The sequence below is a fragment of the Amphibalanus amphitrite genome, unplaced genomic scaffold (genome assembly GCF_019059575.1).
Source record: "Amphibalanus amphitrite isolate SeventyFive unplaced genomic scaffold, NRLGWU_Aamphi_draft 000239F_arrow, whole genome shotgun sequence".
Taxonomy (NCBI): Eukaryota; Metazoa; Arthropoda; class Thecostraca; order Balanomorpha; family Balanidae; genus Amphibalanus; species Amphibalanus amphitrite.
The window spans coordinates 650,762-670,145 of NW_024881734.1; the positions used below are offsets into that span (position 1 = coordinate 650,762).

The window sequence follows — 19,384 nt, forward strand, 5'->3', positions numbered from 1 at the left end:
AAATGCATCATCAATTCAATTTTGGTATACCTACTTTCCAAGAAACTTGAATACTGGATAGCCGATGTAAATCGCGCTAAATAAAATAACTTTTTTCAACAACGGCGCAGCAGTGACAATTGCTCTAAAAGATCACGGCCAGCAAATTAATGATTGTGCTGGCAAATGTAAAGGTTGCTATATCCCAAAGTTGTGCTAGATGTGGATGTAGATGTAGATGCGCGGTATTGCCTTTGCATCGGCACCCCTGTTGGTTGCTTTGTGGTCCAGGGGCGCTAAGAGGCCAGAAGGGCTCCAAACAGACGAGGGATGCACGGTGGACGACAGAGACATAAGGGCGCGAAACGGTGAAGAGGGCGCCGTTAAACCATGAGAATGGCGCAGTGCTGTGAAAAGGGCGCAATTTTCCCAGAAGGGCGCCGGCTCGGCGCTCTTCTGGGTGCCCTTTAATCACTTTAATCACTTTAATCACTTTAATAACGCTCATATTATCCAGAGGGGTGTTCACGGGCACCGCACACTGCTGCGTGCGGTGTGTGCGGTGCGTCCAGCAGGCGTGGGGGTAGGGGATGGGTAGGCGGTTCTGACGTCACGGCTGCGTGCGGTGGACGGTCCGCTGTGGCCAGCCCCGACCGGCCACAGCGATCGCTGTGTGCGGTGACGGAAGGCTGACGTAGGGACGAAGTGGGCGGAGCTTCGAGGCTGTGTGCGGTCCGACCGCACACAGGGTCCGTGAACAGCCCTCAGGAACGCGAGACGGTCAGGACGCCGGTAGAGCATGCGAAGAGCGCCGTGCTCTCGAAAGGACGCTTGTAAAAGACTTGTGGGTGCATTTTCATCATTGTGGGGGCATAATTTAGGATTGTGGGTGCATTTGCCATATCTGCCCCCACAAGGAGGTATAAAATTACACCCCTGCATTAGACAATTAGGCATCGTGTCCTCCTGTGCAAACTGGGGTGGTATGGAATCGACCCCTCGTGGTTCGCTAGCTACCTGGGAGGCCGCAGTCACGTGGTTCGCGGCGGTAGTGACTCTCCCACTGTTGTCACCCATGGCGTCCCACAGGGGTCGATTGTCGGGCCGATCCTGTTCAGTCTTTTCTGTAATGATCTCCCGTGCTATTTGGACGTAGACCCAATTATTTACGCCGATGACACCCATTTGCTGGACCGGGCGAAGCCCGAACCTCAAAGTCTAGTAGCTCTTAAAATGCGCATCGAAAAGACAATATCCACTTTGCAAAACTGGTATCGTTTTAACTCGCTAAAAATGAACCCCCAGAAAACCAAATTCATTTTGATTGGATCTCGTCAAAACATTAAAAAGACCGAGGGTTTTCATCTGGCCATCGACGAGGTCCGACTGACACCATCCCATGGGCGGCGCCACCGGGGGGGACGGGGGGGACAGGTCCCCCGCTATCGAAAGTTAGGGGGGTACAGTACCCCCCTATCGGCGAGGCCCGTTCAATAGTTGATAATAATGCATTATAGAGCTATCCGTCGCATTTAATGCATCGTTGGTTAATCAAGGCAGGTTCTGAATAAAGATTGCTGTTGGGATGCATCGCAGGGGGTCCTGGCCATCTGCAAAAGGTGTGGAGCTGTGATGCCTGTATAGTTATAAGGTGATCGGCAGGGCCTCGGGGATCGTGCCCCCTTTTTGAGGCGCCAGGCAGGGTTATTACTTATTACCTCCCCACCCCACTGCCAGACCCCATTGCCGATAAAACCAAGTTCACTGAAATTCCATAGATTTCCGTTACTATATGAAAATTTTCCATTCCTAATTAGTCAAATTCAAGCATGGCAGTTCTACCACAGGAACCATTTGAAATCTATGCCATTTAACCCCAGCACTTGTGGGGAAAAGTGTTCGGATAGATCACAGGCAGGACCAAGGTAAAAGGTAGGTAATTGCTTAGGTAAAAGCACGCAGTAGCCCAAGACCTTATAATTGGATATAGCATCGGCTCCCTCTCGTCAAGGGGTTCGATAGCACTCGTTTTTTTTTCTGCAAAACTAAGTTCTGTCGGCGGCCGAACGGCTGGGGGTCTAATCGAGCCCCCCATCCCTCCCCTTCTTACGTCAGCGGCTGTGAAAATGCCATTATCAGCTGTTGAAACATGGCAGTTGCTTTTGCATGAGTCCACGAAAGGGTTTTAGGTCCGTGATACGTGAAAGGTTCTACATGAAAATTGAGATACACCAGCTTATCAAATTGTGCTCACTGTGGTGCGCTCGGTTTACCTTGACTAGTCTTTGAATTCTGGGGTGAAACAGACCAGTCAAGAAACCTGTTCCATAAGGAGAGCCACTAATGCTAAAGAGATGTGGGATGAGGTTTCCAGAGACCTTCATTACCTCCCAAAGGGGGTGCCCCGGCATTTGCCAATCCCTGCTGTAGTTGTTACGATTGGAGGGTGAATATGAGAACGATGCAGGTCGTGCCAGCTCGATCATGACGAACACAATGGTGCCGACATCACAGCTCTACTGCCATTTTTGACGAAGTTAATCAACAAGCACCGGAATCCTACCCTGGGGCATTTCATCTGCAGAGTTCGCCGGACCTGAGACCCTTTCACTCAATTTTTTTCAACGGTGCATGCGCTCGTTTTTCCCGCGAAGCTCTTGGCAAGTAAAATCCATCAGAAAACGTGATCAAATAACGGCTGGTGACCTTCCATGACCTAGCATGGCCTTTTGAGTGACCACCGATGACATGACCACTGACGGCTAGCCATTAGCTGCACCCTGCCCGTTGCATATGGATCAGGCGGTGATGTCATGATTCTGAAATTATATTGCAGTTTTGGCGCACTTGTCAGAGCAGAAGACATTCCCACTTTTCCTCCATGACTATATGATGGTGAAGCCCTGAAGCTGACCAGACGTAAGATCGAAAATTTGAAAGTACGAAACGTAAGAATAGCTGGCACTGCTACTCATACCTAAGCAATTCGCAGCTTGTAGGAAACCAGCTTTGAGTTGGCAAGACTGCAAATTTTGATTTAGAGGCAAGGATGCTTGAAAAGGTGATCGATCTTAGGTGTCCTAGGATAAGTTTGGAAACGGGATGCACCATTCGATGTGTTTTGGGCCTTGCCAAGTTTCGCGGCGTTACGTGCCTCGTTTTTTTTTTTGCATACACGATCAGTATCTACTTTTGGGATTTTCGATTTTCGGTCCCCGTCCCCCCCTATCGAAAACCCGTGGCGCCGCCCCTGCACCATCCAGCTCCATTCGAGTATTGGGTGTCGTGCTCGACCCCACTCTGTCCTGGGAGGATCATATCAGTCACGTGGTTAAAAAATGTAACTCACTCCTCATCTCTCTTTACCGTTTTCGGCATCATTTTTCTCATGACATTTTACGAAGTCTGATTAACATTCATGTTTTTCCATTCATCTTTTACTGCATTTCGGTCTGGGGTGGAGCCAACAAAACTCAGCTTGCGCGAGTCCAAAAGGTCATCAACTTTGCGACCCGCATCGTGACAGGGGCACGGAAGATGGACGGGATCGGCCCGACACTCCAGGTTCTGGGGTGGGAGCAGGTGGAGCGGCTGGTCGAGATAAGGGACGCTATCAAAGTGCATAAGCTTTTGGTGCAAGAACTTGGACCTGCTACCATCCGTTCCATGTTTGTAGCGAGATCGGCGATCTCGAGCCGCTGCACCCGCTCCACAGTGGCCGGCCAGCTCGAGCTGCCGCCGTGCATGGACTGACATCTACCCAACGTATGTTCAGGTATCGAGCCGCTGTCACCTGGAACGATCTGCCAGTTGGAGTAACTGAAATGAGATCCATCCGAGAGTTTAAACGCGCTATGCGTCAGTCTCTGTTTTAAACGGTATACATTTTTAAGCTCTGTGTTTTAGAATCTTGTCGTTTTGTCTCCCTTATCTGCTATTGTATTGTATCACCTTTGCATTGTTTTGTCTCGTTTAATGTTGTACTGCTGTAAGGACGCAAATCCCGAAAAGCCACCCAGTGGACGGATTTTAGACCAATGCATACATACATACATACATACATACATACATACAAATATTTTCCGAAACGGGCACCACCACTTCTTTCCCTCTTTCTCAAATCGGGTGATGGAGTATTGATGCAGTGATACAGTATCGCAGTTTCACACTTCACAGTGATATCCCGGCAGCTGTCAGGGTATTTCGCCGGTGTGCGCGTGTTAAACACTAAACAGCTACTCAGAATATGCAGCCACAGCGTCTTAAAAACAGCGACAGAAAACAGTGACTCATGCTCAAAACAGCGATCGCATGTTGAACGACCTCTAAAACAAACAGCGACTCACGCTTGAGCGATTACCTATCATATAAAACGGCGATCCGTAATAGCGCGACTTGAGAAGAACATCGACTTTTCTGTAATGGGGGTTGGAAAAACGAAAATTGGCGATTCCTTGCGAAGTATATTTTTGTGTGATAAATGCGCTCGTTTCGCGGAACAAGACGTCGTATGACACTCTCCGATATCCCGGCGCGATCGGGGCAAACTTGACAATTAATTCGTCCTGAAAAATCAACGATATCAACGAAAAATTATCATCATCGAAACGAATGAGCGACTGAGTTGAAACAAACCTGTAAATACGAGTATGTTACGAAATAAAGGTCGATATCGACTCCTTGCTGTGATTTTTTAGCAAATAATAATGCAAAACGAGTGCATTTCACATAAAAATGTACCTACCTACCTAGTTCGCAAGAAATCGTCAACTTTTGCTTTTCCAATCACGATTAGCCTAGAATTGTCGCTGTTCCTCTGAAGGCGCTTTATTACGAATCGCCGTTTCAAACCAAGACCGTAGGACCTACCCATACCTAGTTTCAAACAATCGCTCAAACATGTGAGTCGCTGTTTTGAAGGTCGCTCGCGGCCGGTGGGATCAAGGTGGGATTGGGTGTGTGTCTCGTTTCATCGAAATTCCTCTCGTCAAGTCGCATCGAATGAACTAAAGTTAACCTTGAAAGGTCAACTTGCAAAGTTGACCTCAGGTCAAGGTCATGACTTGATCCGAAGGGTCATGCTGCATATCAGCCGATCCGTATAGTCGAGCGGAACACAACCAAGGCGTTTTCATCGCTCTAGCGTGCCTCTATCAAAAGTTATTCGCGAAAAACTGTTAGATACCATTCGTGACCTGAAATGACCTCAAGGGCATAAATAGGGGACACAGGTACCATTTTCATGTTCGGCTGTGTCAAAGTTACTTGTGCTTCAGTGTTTCAAAGTGTTTATAACAGCCTACGTCCAAAAGAGGCACCTTTCAATTTTATCCCGTTGACTTAGGTATAGGTATGGTCCTAATGGGGAGGTCGCAAAATTGACCTGACCTTAGGTTACCGATATCAAAATTGCGAGATAATATTTTGTGCATACTATTGCTCTCATCAATCTCTGAAAGCTTCAAAGCAATCGGTCACTCGGTGTAGCTATGGCAGACATAGGCCGTTTTTACGATGGGCTAGGTATCCGGCGCGTGCACTGCACCTAATTTGACCAAATCTGCACCTAATCTCTTTTACAGCAAATATTTTTTTGATGAATTTATTTCATTGTTTTAATTGATAATGATGATGCTATCTGATAATATGACAAAGCAGGCAGATAAGCAATTAGTACAACCCTAGCTGATAGTTACTAAGAGATAGTAGCCGTTTTCACGACGGCCGTCTGGTACACATTTGGTGCATTTGGTCAAATTAGGCTCAGTGTGTCTCTTAGTAGCTGTCAGCTAGGGTTGCACTAATTGCTTAACTATAAGCCTGCTTTGTCATATTATCAGAGAGCATCATCGATTAATAAATTCATAAAATGAAGATATTTGCTATAAAAGAGATTAGGTGCAGATCTGGTCAAATAAGGTGCACTCGCCGGATAGCCCGTCGTGGAAACGGCTACACTGAACCTAATTTGACCAAATCTGCCACTTATCTGCACCAGATGTGAACTAAATGTGTACCAGATGGCCGTCGTGAAAACGGCTATTGAAACCTTTTATGAGGCGAGGTCACTTTAAAGTTTAAGTGACCTAGTCACCTGACCTTGAACGACCTTGATCTGAAATTTTTGAACATGTGTAGAATTGATGTGTGCCAAAAACGGCGGCGCCGGGGGGTGTTCACCCCCCAGCAGGGCGCGAGTTAATCTTCTCAAAAGGAAAAGCAACGGCTCTGGTGAGTGGTGTTAGCTACGCAACAAAATGTAATGATCTCGTGTGGTACGCCGCAGTTACTATATTCTGCCAGGCTTTGCAACTGTCAGAACAGGTGAAATTCATATGATCCGACGGGCCGTGCCCACCCTTATCGTCATCATGTTGCGACTGTCCGGATCGGGTATCAGCTTGCAGTGAGCGGCTAAAGCCCTCACCATTCACCGTCCATCAATGTCCCGGTGCGGCCCCCAATCCGCACTCAGAGTAGACTTTCACTGCAGCTCTGTGCTTTAAGTTTATACGGACTCACATGGCAGATGTGCCTATTTGGTGTTATTCTCGGCGGGCTGGATTACGTATATCATAATAGCCGTTTTCACGACGGACTATCCGGCGAGTGCACCTAATTTGACCAAATCTGCACTTAATCTCTTTTACGGCAAATTTCTTCATATCATGAATTGCTTTGTTTTGATCGATGATACTCTCTGATTATATGACAAAGCAGGCATTTAGCGCAACCCTAACTGATAGCTACTAAGAGATACACTGAACCTAATGTGACCAGATCTGCACCTAATCTGCACCAAATGTGCACCAAATGTGTACCAGATGGCCATCGTGAAAACGGCTAAAATGAATCGTCACTAAATCATGCCTGAGATTAGGAACATGTTCACGATAGAACATCTCAAAGTAGGGAAATTAGGTATAAATAAAAGTAGCTCTCATATATACTCCTTGCATTGTTCTGAAGTAGGTAGGTATATCTTTAATAACTTTTAATACATATTCCTCTTTACAGTCCCTTTACCTTTGCATCGATTTTACATGCCTACATTCCCTTTAGCTTGTGTCAGGAGTTTAATGTTAGTGTGAAGGTAAACGTTGTGTATGATTTGCGTACGAATGTTGCCGACGCCATGTGCGTTTATGTACTCATTTTAAATTATGACTTCGTCAATCTATGGACCATCCCGTCGGCGCTTCTGAGAAATAAATAAATAAATAAATACATAAACGTGCATAACCTATGACGGTTTTCTACCCGATGCCACCACCCATCAGCCATCACTAACCTGGCCGGGCCCGGGGGCAATCCCAACCACCGCAGCCCGGGGGGGGGGCGTTTTTCGCCCCCCCCCCCCTGTCTAACTCCGTAAATAAGGGAGCTACGGAAACAAAAGCGATACCAAACGAAAGGTCCTTACGAGACGATTCTAATGCATCTAAAATTTTTGACCTCATGTCAATTTTCAAGGTCAGAGGTCAAGGTCAAAGGCCAAAACCGGCACATGTGTAGTGATCTCAAAGTAAGCCTTCTAGAGGACGGCAGGCTGCATCAAACCGGCAAAATTGGGTGTCAAACGAAAGAAGAGAATTTGAGGATTCTGAAAACGTGCTCCAAATCAAAGGTCAAGGTCAAGGTCATGCTCAAAATTGACCTCAAACTTGGCACTTTTTCGCACATCTTGCGTGCTAACTTCCAAGATGTTTTGAAATGTTTTGAGGCTTATCAGTTCCCTATTTGTGGTTCATCTTACGATACAAGGCTGCTCAAAGGTCAAGGTCACAGAAGAGTATCCCTGCTAGAGGCTATTTCACTGATTCAAGTTAGTAATAATAAATAAGACAATTTTGCCATCCGGAAGCTCTAAATGAAGGCTTAGAGGAAAATAGATGCCAGATTCGTGATCAGCGGGTACAAGTCCATCATAAACGACCTTTCTTGTGTTAAGGTCAACCAGAGGTCATTCGAGGTCACATGAGGTCAACATGAAACTTGACCTTTTCCGAGCAAAATACATATCATTCGACGCGGCTTGACAAGGCGAATGCGATGGTACCACTGCCGTAGCTCTAGGACCATTTTTGCCGAAGTTATTTGCGAAAAACTAAAACCACATTTCGGGGCCGTTGACCTGACCTCTGACCTCAGGTCACCAAAACTATTTTTTATTTTTCTCTAGGTCAAACGCTACACAGCCGTGCTCGTAATTTGGCTTTATCTCTAAAACTCTATTTTTAGCAGCTATTTGAAGTTTGCGTCTGTGACGCCGAAGTTTGCCGTGCAGGGGTCTAGAAAAATGGACCTTGTGACGTCATCAAGGGGGCTAGGTCCAAATCTTTTCCTTCAGAAGATGTCATATTGATGGGAGAAAAGGTACTGAAAGTTTAGCCTTCCTATCCCTAAGCGTTTGGGAGTTATCGCAAATATTCGCCAGGGGGGGGGGCGAAAAACGCCCCCCCCCCGGGCCCGCGAGGGCTAAGCAACTACATATAGGTAAAGGTACATATAGGAAAGGAATTGATTAAGTATTAAATTGACCTACGTAGTAAGACCTACGCTGCGCAAATAAAAACGTTTTGAATAATGTGTACCGTGGTCCTACAAAAGGAAGGCCTAGGTAAGTTAAAGCTTTTTCTTAGTTCTAAGGCCAGTTTTACCGACAGAAAAATAGCCGCCTGCCGGAATTTTTTGCCTGAAGACCGCTTCACATATACGGACTACGGAGCGTAAGCGCGATGGGCACGTAAGCGGATAGGGCTTTACCGTTTACCGTACTGTATGTGAAGCGGTGTTTACTAGAAATAAAAAAAAATCCGGCAGGCGGCTATTTTTCTTTTGGTAAAACTGGCCTCTGAACATAAACGTATGGACCACTACTTGAACTTCATAAGCATTTGTCTATAAGCCGTTAGGTTTTTTGAGTGAAGAGAGGTCTCATATGTTCGGGTCACGGGTGTGCATTATTTTGCTGATACTGTTTCTTTTAATGTACTCGTCCACAAAAGGATGGACAGTAGGAACCGTAAAAGCACAGGCATATGCATACGTATAACAAAAGTATATTTACTGAGTACATGTTTCTGTGTAATGGATAGCAGGCAGATACACCCAGTCGTGCCAAAACTCCTCTGTCATGGGTATTACATCTTAGAGAACGAAGTTCATTGCAACATGGCGACAAGGTGCAAACTACAGATAACTAGGCTTACATATAGCTAGGCATAGGTACTCCCACATGATGTGTTTGGTATACAAATACACAAATACTAGTATCTCTTATGCTAAAATATCGTTAGCATGTCTTACCTACCGCAAAACGAGACATGTGCTATCCTTACCTATGCATAAAAAACTATAACTTTTTTATCATCTGAAGTAGTCGATCGTCATCAGAAACGCACAATTTAGTGTAGCATGCCCTTGATAAAATATTGTGTCATTTGTTTACCTCAAACCGTCGGATCAAAATGAGCGCTGAAAATCGCGTGAGCAGCACTAGTCCACTTTTAAGGAACACTATTTGCCTTCGACGCTTGAACGTAAAAGCATAGATAACCGTCTCGGAGAGTCTCATTTGTTCATGAACTTAAGCGGAAAATAAACAACTTACCAACCAACATAGAAATGTAGAAACACTTTGTCGCCCGATTTCTATACGTTATTTAAAAACAACACCTAAGAATATACGTTATTTAATGGAATGTTTTAGTCGGGCAACTAAACACGACAGGGGTTACTGATCTATCTGAAATACTATTTTTACGATGTCCCAATTTTGAAGTCGGTCGTAATCAGGAGTAAAAGGTTTCATGACGAAGGTGAGTTATTCTTTTTTTCAAAAAGCTACCGACATAGATTACATGAATCTATGCCACCGATTATTGAAGCCCGTTGTTTTGCCATTTTAAACTTAGAAGAAAAGGGCACGCATGTTCTTGAAGAAACGCCTTTGGAAGTTTTTGATTGATTTTTTACATCAAAGACATATGAGTAACGCTACTTGCAATGCATACATTACTGAATAGGTAGGTATTCATCTAACAATATTTCTGAATGTTTGTTAAATAATTGTTTTTGTAAATGTTTATATCGTGCATTATACATTAATACAAAGATTAACAAAACAAACAATTAACGCTAACAACAAATACAGCGGATATAAAATATTGAGATATGTTCATCCAACAGGTGGATGAAGAGGCGTCAAAGTCCAAGGGACCATAGGTAGTTAATTCGGAATGGACTGGATGGTGCGGCAACTGCAGCTTCCACTCAATCGAAGGTCTCCAGCTTGGTACATCTGCCGCAGTGCAGGCGGTGATCTATATACTCTGGTGCAGGCCTTGCAGTACAGGTCTCGTGCCTGAGTGACGCCATTTTGTAATCCTGAAACGGTAGGAGCACAATTAGGCACATACGAGTATACGGCGATCAAGATTTGAACTGCACGTCTTACTTTACGGTCGCATAGGAAGTGGCTATGAACGAAAGTCCTTTTATTATGTGATTAATGTTTACCGAATAAGAGAGTTCACTGAACTATAATTATATGTATATAGAGTAACGAAACAAGACTTAGCAAAGTCAGTGTTACGTCTAATATAATACATTTGTTATAGGAGTTAAAATCACTAGAGAAACTACAAAAAGAACTTTAATAGGATGACAAAATAAAGCAATGATCATGACCTGACCGAAAGAACTTTAGGTATACTGATGATAACCTCCTTTGTAGGTAATTATGCCTATTAGTGCTGTAACTTTGTTTTTTCCCAACGAGGGACATAGAGCGGGCTATTAAAACTTCACTGAATGCCCTTTTAGCAAAGAGAGCAAGCAACTTGTGCACAAACTTGCCGTTATTGGCTCATGACGATAGCATCCCGAGCAGCAGGGGGCGCACTGTTGAACGGACGTACCTATCAGTCGAAGCCCATGGAGTCCTGCAGTTCCGAGAGCAGCTCGTCGAGCGAGACGCTGCCGGAGACGGTCGTCTCCCGCGGCGAGCCTCCCCCAGTAGAGGTCGAGATGGTCTCCAGCCATTCGATCACAGGAGACGACGAGCTGGTGACCGGCGCACTCTGTGAGCCTGCGGACACGTCCAGGACATCCAACAAGTCCGAGAGCGAATCAGAAGAGAGCGATTTTGCAGAGGATCGGGAATTTTCAAAGTCTTTTAGCCAGGTGCTGAGAGGAGATGAAGATGAGTATGAGGTTGTTGATGAGGATCTGGGAGTGTAAAGGTCCGTCAGAAGGGAAGCAAGTGAAGTGGGTAGAGAGGAAGAGGTACTGACCGAAACACCAGGCCTGTTCAGGCTGGACAGCAGCGTGTTTATGACATCACTGGAAGGAGAGGATGATCTTGATGAGGATCGAGATGCCATCCTGGACAGGAGGTTCATGATGATCGAGGAGAAGCGTCCTGGCGAGTGTTTCGACGGCTGCAACCTGTTCAGCTTGGAGATCCACCTGATGAGAGCTCGGAGGGCGGCGCGGGTCGACATCGGCGCAGGGATGTCGGTCACTGTGCTGTCAGAGGACTGCAGGGGCGCTAAGGGACGCTCTCCGCTCCTGGCCAGCGCACGGATAAGGGCGGCAATGTCAAGAGGGCGCCTCGAGTCGTCGTCCACCGCTGTGCCGTCCTCGTCCGTCTCTGAGCTCTGTGGATCTCTCAGGAGCCGGCGGATGGCCGAAATCAGCTCGGATACCGTCCGGTCCGAGGAACTGCCAGACTGAGTTCCACCTGTCGTCGCAACCACGATCTCCGCCTCCGAGGACTGCCTCCCCAGCAGCTGCTTGATGATCTCTCCGATACGAGACTCTGTCGTGTCGCCGATCGACACTGAATACACGTCTCCGGAACCCGATGCTGAAGTCGTTTCTGGTTTCCTCATGACATCCAGTACCTTGCGAATGAGCGACAGGAGCGAGCCTGTGGATGACACGTTATCGATTGTCTGCGCTGACTCCTGTACAGGATACGTAGCCTCGTTGCCCGTCAGCGAACCCAGACCGTTCCCTGAGAGCCAGCTGAGGAACGGGGAGGTCTCGGTAGACCTCGCAGACTCCTCCACCTTCACTGAGGACCGGCCGCTGACGCCTTTCAGCAGTCTGTCGAGCAGTGACGTGACCGGGGCAGACGACGCGTCTCTGGCGGTGGATATTGTGTCGTCTTCGTAGTTGTACGTCGCTATCGGAACACGCCGAGACGCTGGGGAAGGGGACGACGTGTCACTTAGTAGCATAAACATTTCTGGCATAGGTATGCATGTATCCTCTTATATATTTCAATTTATCTGAAACGCGCTTTTCATGGCCCTTATATTTGTATATATACCTACGTAGGTACAGTGATTTTTCCTTCCACCTCAACCACGTGTTTCGAAAAGATTGCATGGCATTGGTGGCATCCTCACTTTGTTAAGAGTTAATACGCATAAACGTATTTACCTTTAGAATCTATTTATTTTTATTATACGTCTTTAAGCTGAACAGCCATGGAAGTTAACCCGCGCCCTGCTGGGGGGGTGTTTGAACACCCTTGTGGTTTTTCGCGAATATCTCAAAAACGGCGGCGCGGAGCGCCGCCGTTTTAAGTACACCTTATCATACATCAATTCTACACATGTTGTGAAAATTTCAGACCAAGGTCATTCAAGGTCAGGTCACCAGGTCACTTGAAGTGACCTCACCTCATAAAAAGTTTCAATGTCTGTCATAGCTACACCGAGTGACCGATCGCTTTGAAACTTTCAGCGATTGCTAAGAGCAATAGCATGTACAAAACTTATATCTCAGAATTTTGATATCGATGACCTAAGGTCAGGTCAATTTTGCGACCTCTCCATTATAAGTCAATGGGAGAAAATTGAAATGCGCCTCTTTTGGACGAAAGACATTATAAACACTCCCAAACACCGAATTACAAGTGGTTTAGACACACTGAACATGAAAATGGTGTCCGTGACCCTTGTTTATGCCCTGAGATCATCTTAGGTCACGAATGGTATCTAACAGTTTTTCGCAAATAACTTTTGATAGAGGCATGCTAGAGTTTCAGCAGGGCCTCGGCTAACATGATAACTTCTGGGGCAAATGCCCCAGTAGAGTCGAGGAATGCCCCAGTAGTGGTCAGGCTTTGCCCAACCTCCACAAAATGAGAATATATCCGTATTAACGTATATTCTTTCATTCAGGAGCGGTTGAATACGTTTGTGGCAAGAAATCAGGGGCGGTGGAAGAGGGAGTGCACAGTGTGCAGCTGCACCCTCAATTTCCATCCAAATACATAGGCGTGCATTGGCAAACATATCTTTTTGCACCCCATAATCCATCTTCGTTCGAAAGAGCGTCAAAAATAATGACGAAATTACTTCGGCAACTTTTTTGGTCAGGTTGAAGGTCAGGTCATGGTGATGGCCAAATTTCGCCGATTTTCAGGTTGAATATCGACAGTTTACAAGATGCCGACGCATAACTCGGGAACCAATTAGAGCTACAGCGCCGCGAAAAAGCGCGTTTGATAGCCATATTAGCATGCTTTCTGGTTATTTCTCTTGGATTTGACCTAACGTCAACGGTTTTGACTGCAAGGGGCAAAAACTACCAAAATAGACGATTTTTTTTTCGGGAACAGTTCTTCTGCAATAACTTTTGACTCATGCCTTGCATGAGCTTTCTTTTACCGACATCGTGTTCCTCTCGTCAAGACGCATCAAATTAACTACAATTTGACCTTGAAGGTCAACTTGAAAATTCGACCTCAGGTCAAGGTCATGATCTGACCGGAAATTGTCATGTTGCATATCAGTCGATCTGCATCGTCGAGCCAAACAACAACTAAGGCATTTTCATCGCTCTAGCATGCCTCTTTCAAAAGTTATTCGCGAAAAACTGTTAGATACCATTCGTGACCTAAGATGACCTCAGGGCATAAACAAGGGTCACGGGTGCTATTTTCATGTTCAGTGTCTCAAAGTCACGTACAGTGTTTTATAATCTTTAGAATGACTTTCGTCCAAAAGAGGTGGTTTTGAATTTTCTCCCATTGACTTATAATAGAGGTCGCAAAATTGAGCTGACCTTAGGTCACCGATATGAAAATTCCGAGATAAAAATTGTGTACATGCTGTTGCCCTTATCTTATCAATCGCTGAAAGTTTCAAAGCGATCGGTCACTCGGTGTAGCTACGGCATACATTGAAACATTTTATGAGGTGAGGTCACTTGAAGTGACCTGGTGACCTGATCTTGAATGACCTTGGTCTGAAATTATTGCAACACGTGTAGAATTGATGGATGATGAAGCGCCGCCGTTTTTTGAGATATCCGCGAAAAACCGCAGGAAAAACCGCTGGTGTTCACCCCCCCCCCCCCCCCAGCAGGGCGCTAACACACTCTGACGATTTGCCCCAGTAGTCAAAATTCCTTAGCCGAGGCCCTGCGATGAAAACGCCTTAGATGTGTTCAGCTCGACGATACGGATCGACTGATATGCAACATGACCCTTTCCGGTCAGGTCATGACCTTGACCTGGGGTCAAATTTTCAAGTTGACCTTTCGAGGTCAAGTTATAGTTCATTCGATGCGCCTTGACGAGAGGAACACGATGCCGGTGAAAGTAAGCTCGTACAAGGCTTGGGTCAAAAGTTATTGCAGAAAAACTGTTTCCGAAAAAATCGGTTATTTTTGCAGTTTTTGCCCCCTGCAGGCAAAACCGTTGACGTTAGGCCAAATCTGAGGGAATTACTCAGAAAGGGCGTTAATAGGGCTATCGAATGCGCTTTTCCGCGGCACTGTAGCTCTATTGGTTCCCGAGTTATGCGTTGGCTTCTTGGAAACTTTCGACATTCGACCTGGAAATCGGCGAAATTTTGCCTTCAATGACCTCTGGTGACCTGACCTTTGACCTGACCAAAAAATTGACCGAAGTAATTTCGTCATTATTTTTGACGCTCTTTCGAACGCCGCCTTCCGCGTATCGCTACGTGGCCCAGGAGCCGAGTTAGAAGGGGGGGGTGTTTGAACACCCCCCCCCCCCCAGCAAGGCGTGGAAATCCAGGACCCCCAGCCGGGCGCGGGTTAACTTGACAGTAACTCGCACTTTGCAATGCACTTACAGTGGAGCGTTTTGCCAAACGCGCTGTAGTCCTGTGAGTCGATAGCTTCTTTAGTCCTCTTGTATAACGATTTGCCCAGCAAGGAGCCTTCTACAGTTGCAGACAGCAGAGGCAGCAGTGCCAGCATGGCAGCCAGACGGCCAAACGGAACCTCAGTACGACTGAAACGAAATTATCATCACAGTCAAGGGAAACTTTGAATTATGCGCGTTTTGCAATGCATTTAGGTACATCGTTATGGCGCGGTGCATATGCATTCACATTCCACATCACAGGTCTCACAAATGTATAAATTATTGCAGCAAAGTTTGCTCGATGTAATTATCAAATGAATGATGTACCTACGTACGACGAATAAAGCAGCAGAGCAGGGATAATCACAGAAGCCCATATGATATCGCCTCAAAGTTGGTAGGTATATGGCGCATTGCTCAACACCAGCCCTCCCAAAGCTGAGCTGCCGGCCCCTCTCACCGCAGTTACTCACCCCATGTCGGAGGTGGGAGGCGACCTTGCAGTTCTGTGACGGTGCTGGTGGCTCACTAGTACGGTGGTGTGGTGATGGGCCAGCTATATACCGGCTGAAGGGCCGTCTCAGCAGGGCCACGGCAGTACCGTGACCCGGGCACGAACGGCGCACCGGCCGGACCACACGTGCGGGGGTCCGCCGAGCACGCACCCCGTCAGCATGGGGAGGAATGGGGCCGCACTGCGGACGGAGCAAAATGCATCGATTCGCATATTTAAAGGTAGTGTGCCAGCTTTCTTGGACCGTATGGAGTTAATGGCCCAGATAAGGAGAACCGGATTTTTAGAACTTATCCATACCTTCAAAACTCATGGAAACGTCTTAAATTCTTCAAATTTTGAGTACCCCAGTGCGAAATTCGCCCCGACGGGTTGTCGGTCGTACCCCAACCACATTTCACACCACTATGAACAATAAATGCACACACTGAAATCGCTATTACCGATATGCTCATCCAATCAAGTTTCGATAAACCCGTTCATCATCAGCTCCTGCGGTTTCGAACACGCCTGTTAGTTGGCTTCTGATGCTCGTCGAGGTCGGAATTTCCAAATACGCGTGGTGCGTCGGGCCGCGCGCTCTGACTTCGGCCAAGAAAAATGCGTCAGCTGATCATTGTCATTTCTGCCACTTGCGTGTGGTGAAATGGGGTCATAACTTATAAGACGGCTTTTTCATATCAATTATTTTACATAAAATCATATTTCAAACCATAAATAATGTTCGACAGCCAAATAAAAGAAACAATACCAATACGGGCTTACAGTTTAAGGCTCGACATTGTGTTGTCTACGATTAGACAGCTGATAACTCATTCCCGTACGTCGTATGGTCGTAACACTATAATGACCTTTGCTTATTGTCACAAGTGCGCCGCATTCGCGATTGTTGCCCGACGCCTGTTTGCAGGTGAGCCCACTACAGTTGTTATACATATCTAAAAACCGATAAACTTTTAGGCGAAAAAGGCACTATTCCAGGCCCATTTTTGATTTTTTTGCGATATTAGGTAAAAACAGAAGCTTCTAATCCTAGGAAAAATAAAATGGGAAATCTTTCAAAGGTGGCACACTACCTTTAAGATACATGTGCTTTTTAATAACTGAGGCTGCTTTGGATATGGACATAGGTATAAGTTATGTGTATGTTCACGAATGTGTATGTTCACGTTAAGATTTAATTGGCTGCTTTGCAATAAGCACACATATTAGACGACCCAATACAGCACAAAATAGAAGGTACCCGACGCTGGACTAATTACACACTATGCTCCATGCTTCAATTTCTAGTCTTACACATGATTCGTGCGGTGCCGCCGGTTTGCTAACGTAATACGTCAGCCGAAGGTAATGGATGCCGTTTGAGTACCGCTTTTGCGCCAAGGACAAATACCTACAATAATACAAAATAAGTAATACAGTGTTTGCTTAGGCACAGTGTGCAACTTTGTCCAATGGAGATAGCGTAGACCCGTAGCATCTTAGAACAGCATTTTTCTATTCAATTAAGCTCTGTTACGTACGTCTTATTTAGTACAGACCTGAGGGCTGAGACGATGCTCGTGTTGTCTTCTGCTCTGTTCAATTTTACACAATGTGTTTGCCACGTTTCTCTGAAAGGAGCGGTAAAATATTGCTGGCTGTTGTCCCCCGGTTTGGAAGAACCGTCCTCCCTCATTCCCCCACGCCCCCCCCCCCTCATCTTTGTAAAAGCGTACTACGCTACCCACTGTGACTAGCCTCCGTCCTCTGAAGCACCATTCCTCCAGTATAGCGTGCATTGCGGAACAGCATCACTCAGCTCGTGATACTGTTCCGCAATGCACGCAGCGCGCTGTAATGTGTAACAACCGCTGGCCGTATTACGAGTTCGTTTATTGTTCATCGTACCTCTTGAAAGGTCAGTGTCTCCTGAGTTATAAGATATGTCCTTTGAGACAGCTGACATTCCTGTGGTTGGATGATCTCGGTGTAACAATTATTGTAGGCATACAGTTAGGGGAAGGTGGGGTAAGACGGCCCAGCGGGGCAAGAAGACGGACCACCAGCCCTCCCGGCTAAACCGCTGCTGGTATTTACTGCTTTATGCACTCACTATGTTTGTTTTCCTTCGTAACAATGGCCACCTTGAGCACATGCTGCTAGGATGCATAGCTTTTGAGTTATTGAGAAAAATGTTGTTTTTCGTCAAACCGATCTAATATAAGAGGTCTACGGGTGATTCAATTATGGCGCCTTTCTTGCATGATTAGTTTCTATTTTGCACTTAACTGTGAAGAACAAAGTTATAAACTTAGTTATAGTCACACTTTAAGAAAGGCAAGGTTTTGCAATGTTGGGCCATTTGACATATACGTCATGATAATGACAGAATTTAGATTTGGGGCAAGACGGACCACTGTGGTCCATCTTACCCTGTGGTGGTCCATTGAACCCTGCATGTGGAAAGTTCTTTTCCAAAACATTGACACAAGTTTAAGTAAGCTAATTTTTCAGGAAAGAGTCTTTTTTGCATGTGAGCCATGCATGCAAGTGCTCAGTTAGCATGCATTCATGCCAAACGACAATCAACACACATGTTCCCAGCTTTTAGCTGCACTTCCATCACACATGAGTAAAGAATAAAGGCTCATTTTGTTATTTTACCAGTCTGGTTACTTTTTCTTACAAGAGTACAGAGCAGAAGTGTAACACACATGAACGGATAGCAGGCACTGCTGGGTGGTCCGTCTTACCCCACGTTTTTTCTTGTCTGAGTTTTTGACATGTCCCTCTTTAAGAGCATCCACCACCTAGATGTCTTTAATTTGAAATTTATTCTTTACACATATCAACAGAGGAAGGATTGAGCATTCCGAAGACTATAAATAATATGAATTACGAGAGCAGTGTAGCAAGATATGCGGCCTCAAACCTTGGCTGGTCCGTCTTACCCCACCTTCCCCTACGTCTTATACTGAACGAGCGGGTAGGTAAGAAGGTAGGTATATAATGCACACAAACCCTTTTAAAAGTATTTTTGTCTTAATTGTTGAACTTTCTCAAGTTTGTTGTAATAAATCGTTGGCTGTAGCTTCAAGAGACCGTTTAACACATCAGTTATACACTATATGATATTTTTCGCCCATCAAATGTGAGTCAATTATCAATTCTGTGAACGGTGCGGGACAACTCATCCTTTTCCACCGACTGTTACGATACTTTTCCTAAAAAGCATAATGATCAAATGGCTTTTACTCGACGTTAAAGAAATCTGACCATTATCTTTAATATCATATACATGATTTGGAAGTTTGTTGTTAAATGAACGTTTATTCTTATGTTAATTGCCTATTTACGTGGAGTCAGTTTTTTTAGAACTTTAAGACTACAGCCATTAAGTGAATCTGCTTGTGCTTGGCTGATTAAATGCGTAACTATCAGGGATTCAATTCGGTGAATTTTCATTTGAGAAAATTTTATCCGCGAAAGCAACCCGAAATCCCCCCAACGGGTAAATGAAAGCTCGTCTATTTTTTTGTAAGCACATGTGCACGTTACCCATGACTCGTGTTCGTTTTTTATCGCTGTCGTTTCAGGAAGTACCTACTTGCAAAGTGTTCACTCTGTCCAATTCTGCCCGTAATGCTTCGTTGCGCTGTTTTCATGACCTGAATTCTGAAGAAATTTCGCTGATCCTGAATTCTGAAGGAATTTTGCTGATCGGGTTTGTGGCGTCAGAAATTAACGCTAAATTGGCAGCAAGGCGGCATTGC

The 19,384-nt window shown here is 45.6% G+C and overlaps 1 protein-coding gene across 1 annotated transcript; it reads right to left on the bottom strand.

Annotated features, from left to right (window-relative positions):
• Positions 1–10,318: 10,318 nt before the first annotated feature.
• On the bottom strand, positions 10,319–15,763 carry LOC122386052 (serine-rich adhesin for platelets-like). The gene is made up of 4 exons (XM_043374831.1): positions 15,589–15,763; positions 15,102–15,262; positions 10,902–12,193; positions 10,319–10,368 (listed from the first exon to the last, which is right to left on the bottom strand). The coding sequence occupies exons 1-3, from the start codon at positions 15,591–15,593 to the stop codon at positions 10,905–10,907; spliced, it is 1,455 nt and encodes a 484-aa protein (XP_043230766.1). The 5' UTR covers positions 15,594–15,763; the 3' UTR covers positions 10,319–10,368; positions 10,902–10,904.
• Positions 15,764–19,384: the final 3,621 nt, after the last annotated feature.